General features: G+C 41.6%; 1 protein-coding gene across 1 annotated transcript in view; it reads right to left on the bottom strand.

Moving 5' to 3' along the window:
- Positions 1–375: 375 nt before the first annotated feature.
- tlcd4b (TLC domain containing 4b) overlaps positions 376–10,842 on the bottom strand; it is a 15,436-nt gene continuing 4,969 nt past the window's right edge. Inside the window, exons 4-8 of the mRNA XM_076032671.1 lie at positions 9,892–9,981; positions 7,860–7,918; positions 5,008–5,102; positions 4,471–4,544; positions 376–3,976 (exon numbers count right to left, since the gene is read on the bottom strand). Coding sequence (XP_075888786.1) covers positions 3,634–3,976; positions 4,471–4,544; positions 5,008–5,102; positions 7,860–7,918; positions 9,892–9,981 — 661 coding nt within the window. The 3' untranslated portion in view covers positions 376–3,633. The remainder of the gene's footprint in view (positions 3,977–4,470; positions 4,545–5,007; positions 5,103–7,859; positions 7,919–9,891; positions 9,982–10,842) is intronic.

Genomic DNA, 10,842 nt, shown 5'->3' with positions numbered 1-10,842 from the left:
CATGCATCAGCTCATAAAAGAGTTATTAAAAAAAAAAAAAAAAAAAAACCCTGACAAATGACAACCCACCCGGCGGTCTACTCAGCAGACCTCCAGGACACGTCTTGGAATTTTGGAATTCTCATGTTGTACTTTTATGCAAAAGTCCTGCTCTAAACACTGAAAAAACAGGTTTCTCACCAGCAAAGAGGTTTGAAGCCTTTATCTATAACTTCAGCCACGCTGTAGTTTGATCAATGCACATTTATCCATTTTGCTAAATATTCACAGCTTGAATTTAGAAGGCCAGAGAGAAAATACATTGTCTCACTTTCTTATATATTAAGGAGCTTCATTTAAAAATAAAAATAGTAAAAAAAAAAAAAAAAAGAGGGATTGGGGGTTAGAGGGGTCAGGAGAAGAGGGGGGGGGGGCTTCTCATTATACCAATCTTTTTGCTCTTCAATTCAAACAATCGTTCCAGTAATTCGGGCAGAGCAACAAACATCATCAAGGGGAGTCAGCTTTGGGTTCTAATACTTGGCTGGATTAATCATTGTGCAAGCAGATTAGAAAAATATACATACATACATACATACATACATGCATACATACATACATACATGGAACACCATTGCTGGATATTTCAGAAGACACGTCACTCTAATTTAATTCTCGCTGAATCCCATCCCCCCCATTTGAGAGAAAAAAAAAAAGGCACAACATCCTGTAGCGCCTCCAACCTTTGTGACTGACTTACAAAAGATAAAATAAAACAAGTTCACTGAGTTGAGTTATTGGTACTCTTACAAGGTGGTGCACATTGGTGCCCCACAACAGGTAAAAAAATAACCCAAAACAAAACCAAAAAAAACTAAATGTTCACGGATCAATGAAAAGATCGCACTGAAGACACGAAGAAGAGAATTAAACACTAAACAGGACTTTCAACTTTTTTTTCAAGTGGTACAGATGAAAAAAAAAGTACACACCGTTTGGATCAATTTACCCTGAAGAGAAGTGATTCGTTCCCATGTCATGTCACTTGAATCAGCACCAATTGAGGTTGAAAGGAAACGACCTCTGAGAGAACTGGTGGAAGGGAGTCACACATTACGGCTCAAGCAGAGGCCATGAACAATAAGTGAAAAAAAAAAAAGGTGCGAGAATTAAGGAAAAGACACATTAGCAATGAAAATACAGAATTAAAAAAAAAGTGATTTTTTTTTTAAATTATGTTTTTTAACTCACTTTGCTAATATTTCCTGTTTGTGTACCTCTGTATGGATATAAAATAAGTCTTGGAATAAAGTCACTTGCACTTGTTAGCTATGCTTGGCTGAAGGTTAAAATCTATGGCCATGTGTCTTTTATTCTATTTAATGAAAGAGGAAAAAAAAACAAAACAAAAACATTGGGTCTATTGTGAACCAATGACAAAGTTCAGGAGTGTAACCAGCAAATCAGACGAAAGAAAGCGAATAACAGAGTGAACTTGCACTCAAAAATAAATCTCAAAACGGTGTTGTATACTTCTGTCCGACATCTGTCCATTGGCTATATCAGTATCAGTTGTTTCTGCCCAATGGCAGAATGTACAACGCAAAAAACAATCGATGCGTCTCAAAAACCGAATAAAGCCTGCGAGCGGCACAGACAGGGACTAGTGGCTAGCAAGTTAGCCATACCGTTGTTCCATGGAACATGCCTGTGTAACTAGTGTTTGTGTGTTTACTGTACAGGCATACGGAGAGAAGACTGTACAAAAAAATTACATGCATTCATTAGGTTAAAAACATTCATTCATTTGTTTGGAAGATGAATCCCTGCATTAGATATCAATGCAATTAATAACAAGGATGTATGCCGATGAGTCCACTTTTTTAAAATGACTCAGATTAGGTAGAGAAGAAAGTCAAATGCTAATGTACACATTTTTTTTTTTTTTTTTTTAAATAATGCCTATAAGAGATTGTTGTGCAATGTTTGTTGGAGTATATTCAAATTATTCAGGGATTAGCGGAACAATTTCTTTTTTCTCTGACATTCATATTTTGTCGGAAAAAAAAACAAACGAAGAGCACAGCGTGAGTTAGTGTGAGTTAACCAAAAACATGTCCAGCTAGGTAGCAGATCCTTCAGGTGCCGTCCTGGTGGGGGCGCTGCTCTTCTTTACGTAGATTTTTAGAAAAATCAAGAGCAAAAAAAAAAAACAACAAAAAATAAAACATCTCAAAACCAGTAGAGTCCAAAAAAAGAAGAAGACATGTACAAGAAGACGCAGTGAATGAGGAGATGTTCCACGACCAACTGAGGGGGTCGGTGATGCCGTTCTGAAGCTTGTAGGTTGAGTTGGATGAGTCTGCGGTTGCTGTTGCTGTAACCGTAACTAGACCTCTGGGATCGAGTTATAGAATGCTGACGTGCTAACTGACATGCCGTGAGCGTCTTAGATGGACTGGAAGGTGGCTGGTGACGGTCGGCAGGTACAGCTCGGTACAAGGTCAAGGTCAGGGTCAAGGTCAAGGTCGAGGCCACAAAAGGTGAGACTATAGAAGAGGCATTGTGGTATCTTTTTTTGTATCGTCACGTTCGAGGTCTTCAGACAAACAAGCGCCCTCTGGATTCACTACTACTCCACTCAGCAACTGTTCCACCTCCTGGCCACAGTGTGTCAGTCCAGAGCAGAGCGACGTCCCCGACGACAAAGAGGAGCGACGACTTTTGTCTCGGTTTCCTCGACGGTTATTATTGCATTTCCTGTCTTGATCAGGCACTTGACAGCAATTTGGCTTTGGTGTTTGACGTTCAATGTGGGAGGAAGGAGGAGAAGGAAGAGAAGGAGGGTAACGTTTCAGAAGCCATAGCTGCAACAACTGAAAGTGTGCTTGGTGGTGGAGTTTCACATTGTTGGCAGTATATTGACCAGTAAGAGACGGTAGGCTTAGTACTAGTTAGTATACAATACTGGTAGGAGTAGTAGGTGTAGTACTTAGACTTTCCTCAGGCTACAGAAGGTGGTGGCCATTGTCTTTTTTTTCTTCCAAGGAATGCACTGGTACCTGATACCAGTATCGGGATCGGTACAGATACCCGAAACCCGTATAGATACCTGATACTACTCTACGACTAGAGCACTCAACCCCAGTAACGGTACGATACCTGACCAGTGTAGAGCACTCCACACCGGTATCAGTTCCGATATCTGGTACTGGTACCAATACCAGTATCAGGTATGAATACCTGTATCGGGTATCTGTACCGATACCGGGGTACCGTACTCTACTTGTGCGATACCTGGGTTGAGTACTGTACTCGTACTGATGCTGGTACCCAATTCCATTATTGGTTATCAGTAACGATACTGGGGCTGAGTGCTCTGCTCGTACCGATCAAGTACGGTGAAGATCCCAGGGTTGAGTGCTCTGCTCGTACCGATCATGCAGGTATTGATACTGGGGCTGAGTACTCTACTCAAACAGTTAAAAAGTGTTATTGGTGCATTCCTACTTTTCCCCTATGCATCCACTGGGATGTGGAGTCCTTTGGGCCAGTCCACCATCAGACCAGGAGGATTGTGGACGGGAGGTTCGAGGGTGGTGGTCTGTGGAGGGACAGCGCCGGTTTTCCTCTTGCTTTATGTCTTTTGTTTTCTCAATCTCGGTGGTTGTTGATGTGCTTTCTGTCCGCCTCCATTTGCCCTTTGACCCCTGGCGGTCCTCCCCTCCTGCTGGTGATGACCTTGTAGCAGCCACGGGCGATCTTGTACATCCAGACGGTGTTGAGGATGTCAAGGGCGATGCAGGAGGTGACCCAGGCTACCTGAGCGCCCAGCCCCAGGCGGGCGTACTCGGGGGTGCCAAAGGTGGCCACGACGCTGGCCCAGTACGATGGCATGACGGCGATGCGCACCAGGAAGAAGACCGCCGCCATGGCCACGCCGTTCACCACCACCAGGCGGTGCGAGCGGGGATACTTGAGTACCTCCAGGAACCACCTGACCAGAGGGGGTAGGAGGGAAACAACTGAATGAGTTGGTTCATTTTGTCTTCAGAAGATATACGTATATGACTGTTATTAGCATTTTTCTTTTATAACAGACACATGACTATTCTAGACAGGGACGGGCAAACTATGGCCCAGGGGCGGGCGGGCGGCCCGTTAAGCTTTTTAATCTGGCCCGCCAAACTTGAAGAAATGATTCTATCATGTCTAGTCAATAAATTATTGAACTGAATTGTGTGTCCTGCAAAACAAATACCCAAAATTTTCTCTATAAAAATGCAGATCTTTTAAAATCCCTTTAACAAAAAGAAAGAAGGGGGAAACTGCCCACAAAGCCGCGACCCAAACAAACCAGCTGCGCGACCCACTTCTCAGTCCACCCGTTGAGAAGCGCTCATCCAAAACCATCGGTACAAGTTCTTCACCATCACAAACTGTGACAAAACACAGAAATAAGGAGAGGGAGAGCCGAGAGGCCCGACTTACCTTTGGTTGACGAACGGCGTGGACAACTCAGAAATGAGGCGGAAGTTGGCGAAGTACGGCAGCACGCCACGCGTCTGGGGAGCGAAAACACAAAAAGAAAACAAATGATCACATCACAGACACCAAACAGAGAAGAATCCATATATACATATATTTAGAGAATATACTCTATACTCTATATATACACACATATATATATATATATATATATATATATATGTATAGAGAGAAAGAGAGAGAGAGAGAGAGAGAGAGAGAGAGAATATATTCTCTAAATCCGAGAAAAAAAGATTAGTCCGAAAAACAAAACAAAACAAAAAATAAACACTGGGAAAAGAAATCACTCAGAAAATCAGAAACAAATGAATTACCCCGAAACCCTGCGAATCCCTGTATTTTGCTAACTATGCGCATTTCCCCAAATGTGGGATTAAAAAAAAGGCCTTCTTCTCCTTTTACTTCCATTTCTTCTTCTTCTTATTCAACAAGAAGTTCAGACACTCTTTGAGTAGCCCAAGTGACCCGCTTAAGACTCACCAGCACGTAGCCATAAGCATATAGCGCCGCCAAGTGGTGGCAGACGAAGAAGCCGTCACCCATGGTGCTCCAGTTGCAGGCCAGCAGTACCAGGTCTGCAAGAGAGAGGAGGTGAGACAGCGCAGAACAAGCTAACATGGCACCAGTGGGGTCGCTATCACTGCTATTTCGTCATATTATAGATGACAAGTATATATAAGTATATAGTAAGTATAAGGTAAAATAGTGTTATTTTTAGACCGTTCCTGCTGCGCTCTCTTTCTTACTGTGAATGTTGTTTAATGCTGTATGCATCTCTGGTCAGCATCAGTGACTTTGGAATTTCACTGCACATCCTATAAGCATGTGACCAATAAAGAAACTTTCAACTCAGAAACTCACTGTATTGATGAAACACAGTGACAGCATCATTGTTTTATAGTCTTGTTAAATATTGTATTTATAACCATAAAGTTCGATCCTGATTAAAGGTCTAGCGCAGTGGTTCTCAAACTTTCTCTGTCGCGCCCCACCTTGGAGGAAGAAAGTTTTTCATGCCAAATAGTTTTTTTCAAAGTCACTGAAACAATATAATATAAAAGAAACATTCCTCTCACCAGCTTTAGGCATTTCTGCTGTGCAAATCATGTTTTACCTTTGGCACACCACTTTCTGTGATATCAACCAACCAACATTTCTAATTTTTTTTTATCGTGAACATTCATTTCACATTCATTTCACTTTTCTCTTCATTTATGAAATCATTTATGTTGTTCAAATAAACAACTTTAGCAAATCACTCTTTGTGTCTCAAATCCTGAACATTACTTTTTAAACAAGAATACTTTCACTTTTCCGCTGTGCAAATAACTTATTTTTGCAAACCACTTTTGTAACATCCAACAAAGAAAATGAACCCTTTTTTTATCATTAACATTCCCTCTGTTTTCTATCAAGTTATTCTGTTGTGCAAATAACAATTCATTCACTTCACAAATAGAAAAACAATGGAGTTGAATATGTAGATAAAAGAAGAAATGCAGGTATTTGGCGAGAGTAGTGAGAGTGTGTGAGAGTTACTGTATTAGTGGCTGCAATGGGCCTGTTTTGCTTTGCACAACATCTCACAGTGTGGTTGCAGGCTTGATGCTGCCACTGGCAGATCAGGCTCAATGTGGAGCTTAGCTCTGTACTTAGCCTTCAGTATTGCAACAGCTGAAAAGCCTATTTGACAGGGATGGGTTGTGGCGAAAGGAAGCAGAATTCCCACAGCCCTCTTCTGTCCAATGGCAGCACTTTTCCTCGGGACAACCACCTGGCTTCACTGTGAAACAACACAGCTTTGTGTTGTGCTCCCATCTCCTCACAAAGTGCAGAGCATAGCCGTGCTTTCAGGGCTCTTGTTTTGATGAAATTGACCACATCAACAACATCAGTCACACGACATCACCTTTTTTTCTTTTTTTTTTTTACCTGCCACACGGGAAGAGGTTGAGCGTTAACGTGCGCTAAGTCATAATATCGCGCCAGTCGCGGCGTACATCACGTACTGATGCAAAGGTGTTTCATTACATTCCATCAGCGCTCGAAAAACTCTTCATCGTCCTCTGGCTCTTTCGCTCGCAACTCGCGCATCAAATAGAAAATAGACCCCCCCCAGATGTGACTCTGCACCCCTCGGGGGGGGGGGATGTGTTTCTCACTTTGAGGAACACTGGTCTAGTGTGTAAGACTTGGTTTGACTTACGATTTTTACCTTGGTAAAAGCTCAACATACTGCCCTTAAATACATGAGTAAAAGTGTATACATGGTATACATGCAGTACAATAAAAAATAATTGAGTTTTCCTATCATTGCACCACCATGTTTCTAAGGAGGTCAGGTGTGGACAATCCAGCCAAGCTGACCTTTTGGTAAAAAACAAATAAACAACCCCCCCCCCCCCCGCCCCTCCTCCCACCCCCTCCCCTATTGCCCAACCTTCTCTTTCACTCAGTAGACAGTTTAATTAATTTTCTTCCTCTTCCGTTGGAGCCTGTGTACAGCCCCGTTATCACTGTTGTATGTTTCTGCAGAATGCAAATAGTCGGTCTCTTATCTCTTCATGATAAGCTTTCACCTTTGGACTCTCACAAGATTCTTCTCATAGGAGATTTGAACTTGGTTACCTTCTATCTCTGACAGGTTGACATGTATTATGGGTGATTTATTTTTAAATCATGCATACATTTATAGTTAATTAATATATTTATTGATTAACTGCAGCCGCTGCACGGCTGTTTGCTCAGTGGAGTGTAGTACTTTACTGTGTGTCTTTTCTGTTGTGGCTGTATGAGTGGGAGCAACAGATTATTCATTTATCTATCTTGGCTTGGTCCAGGATCTCACTTAACATTGTGCTGCCTGCCTGTAATAGAAGTACAATTATGACTCTTTGGCAGTATTACAAACCAACATGAGCACCCTAAGAGAATTTTGAATGAAGGATACAAAAACGATTGTCTTATTTCTGCCCTGCCTGCTGGACGACAGTGTAGATCACTATGTCCCGTCTGCTGTGGTGAATCTTTATCGAGATCTTCATCTACATGTCGAATCACTCGCTGACTGACTGAATTATAATAATAATAATAATAATGATGATGATAATTTCAACTTGTTGAAGTTTAAATGACGCATGAAAAACAGCGCTGACAACAGCGAAATGCCAAAAACCTCAATATAACAACACGCCCTGACTTGCAACACCTTTCAGAAACGTTCTCGGCCGTAAGAATTTAATCAGCATGCATGTTCTGGGACTTTCAAATTCCATGCAAAAAGGTACCAAGGTACCAAAACCTTGTGCTACTTCAGTGTAAATGGGACTCACCATAGAGGAGGTAACCACAGGTAATGGCTACATTTAGCTTGACCAGATTGGGGTCCCCCCTGCAGAACACAATACAAGAAGATGATATTTAATGAGGTACCGTATTTTCCGGACTATAAGCCGCTACTTTTTTTCCCACGCTTTGACCCATGCGGCTTATATTCAGGTGAGCTTTATAGTCCGGAAATTATTTCGAATTGTAGTTGCAGCTCTGTCTTCCCCCCTGCTGAGCTTTGTCAGCGAGCTACGTTTGGCCTTTGCCACCCAAACCTGGATACCTCGTCCACCTTTTTTCTTTTTCTTTGTTTGTTTATTTTAGGACGTCTGTGTTCTAAATCTCACCCTAAATACCAATCGCGCTATAAATTGCAGCGTCTTTCACTTCCCCTCCTGAACTTGACAGTGAGCTACGGTTGGCCTGCGCCAGCCAACCTGGATACCTCGTCTTCTTCTTCGTTGGTTTAGTTCTATACATACTGTATATACAGGTACTACCCGAAAAATTAGAATATCAAGTAAAAGTTGTTTTATTTTGGCAATTTGACATAAAAGATGAAACCAACAAATTTTATTGAGCCATTAAATTGACATATCTCAAGCAGTTCCTTGTTGTAACTTTGCTGATTAGGATTTTCAGCTTATTAAAACCACAAACCCACAAACTCAGAAAATTATTATAAAATTTGATTTTTTTTTTAAGCTGCAAGACCTGATCAGCAAAATCCAAAGAAATAAAAACTTAAAATATATTGATTTGCATATTATTTGTTTATATATTATGTCAAATTCACCTTTTAAGTTAAATTGCAGAAATACAACAAACTTTTCAGGATATTGTAATTTTCTGGGTACTACCTGTATATCCATGAGTAGGGAGGAAGGAAACAAGGGGTCATCCCCAATAGCAGAGATGTCCCCTTATCTCCATTGGCATCAGCAGCAGTGATGAGGTTTCTGCTTATCACACTGTGGCCTTGAATAGTGTCACCCCACGGCCCGATCAATACCCATGGCTCAGCATTTATCCCTGGAGTTGACAGATGCCCTGTAAGGTCCCGACTCCCAGCAGGTCTCTCAACGTTGGGCTCTGTCCTCGGGGTTCAGCAGAGGGAACAATGCTGTGCTGTTGTAATCTAATCAGCTTGACTCGAGAACTCAAGAATTGCACCACTCCTCAGTTGCAGCTATGAAGGATTGAAGGCAATGGGGGGGGCTCTGTTTCTAATCGTTCAACTAAGCAACTATGAGGAAATAACAGAGGGAAAAAAACAACAAAGAACAAAAGATATAGCGATACAAGAGTACACCCACTATTGGGATTTGTAATAACAGTAAGTAATGTAGTAATGTGGTAGTAATTGCAATGTAATAATAATAATAATAATAATAATGATGATAATAATAATATGAGAATGTAATTTTTTATCACCCATTTATGTAATAATAATAGTAATTTTTGTAATTGGGATATTACTGGGGAACGTAGTAACTACTTGCGGTGTGGTAGATTTTTCCCCGAGCCGTGACCCCTCCAGGGCGTCCAGCACTGCGGCCGGGTTGCAACTTTGCAATTTGAAAATTGACGCAGAGTTGCAGAGAACAATAGAACAAACAAACTCTTTTACGCCCGTCTGAACCGCGTCTCACGTGTTGCTGAGTGGACAAAAGTTTGATTTAAATGTTCTTTATTATTAATAATTACTATTATTATCAAATTGAAGTGTGTTGAAGCCAGAGGGGAGTGAGATGCATTGACTTGAATTTCCGCTCAATATGTGTGTGTGTGTGTGTGTGTGTGTGTGTGTGTGTGTGTGTGTGTGTGTGTGTGTTAATGTTTGTATAAGTGTGTTAAAGCTGCGGCTTTACAAGAGTGACAATGTTTGCTTGTTTGTTCACCTGCAAAATGAAGAGGAATTTATTTCTCTCCCATAAGCCATTTCCAATAGCGTGTTCACTTGGAATAATTAAAAAAAGAAAAGAAAGTATAAATCACTTGTTAATGACATTTTCAGTTTGTGTGTCTCTTTCTTACCAGACAGGGTTGGCGTTGACGTTGTCGTCGAACCACAGAATGTAGAGACAGAACAGGCCCACGATCAGGGCGTGGACTGTGGACACCAGCCTGGGCAGGTGCACACACACACACACACACACACACACACACACACACACACACACACACACACACACACACACACACACACACACACACACACACACACACACACACACGGTCATTAGTAATGACGAGACGCTCTGACGGCTCGTATTGCTCCATCAGAGTACCGGAGAAACAGCACTACTTGACACGATTTAAGAGGATGAGTGTGCTGCAAGTTGGCTGGTCTTCTGCAATATTGGCTGGCCAACAAAGCATACTACTTAGCTACTAATAAAGGCTGATACCAGACCTGCAATTCACCCTTTCCAATTCTTCTCTTTGCACTGCACGTGCTGCTATAACGATGCAAACATCCCCAATGTGGAATAAATAAAGGCCTTCTTATTATTATTCTTATTTGGAAACAGACACAGCTGATCTGAGAATTTCAACCTATTTTTGTTGATGAGTGTGAACATGAATTTCTTCCTTACGCTCCTCTCACAGCAGCTCTAATATGGAGGTCTACCTGCACAAAGCCGCTTGACTGTTTGACCCAGCGATCACCAATGTCACAGCGAAGACGACGTGCAGGAAGTGTGTGGACGAGCAAAAGTCAGACCTGTTATTAGCAGAGTGCCAAATACCTGTCTGAATACGATTGTTGCTCAACAGCAAACTAAATATTACACAGGGTGCTCTGAAAAACATTTCAGTGACCATTAGTGACAATAATGTATACGTACATATCTATCAATCTATCTATCTATCATTCACACACAGTTTGTTGTGGCAGACAAGAACAAACTCATGCTACCATCACACACACACACACACACACACACACTTTGGTTGGTTGTGACGTTCTTTGACAAAGTAAGT

The sequence above is a fragment of the Nelusetta ayraudi genome, unplaced genomic scaffold (genome assembly GCF_046127955.1).
Source record: "Nelusetta ayraudi isolate G7.1 ecotype Tasmania unplaced genomic scaffold, CSIRO-AGI_Nayr_v1 ptg000034l, whole genome shotgun sequence".
Classification (NCBI taxonomy): domain Eukaryota; kingdom Metazoa; phylum Chordata; class Actinopteri; order Tetraodontiformes; family Monacanthidae; genus Nelusetta; species Nelusetta ayraudi.
This window is presented reverse-complemented; position numbering and strand designations above follow the sequence as displayed.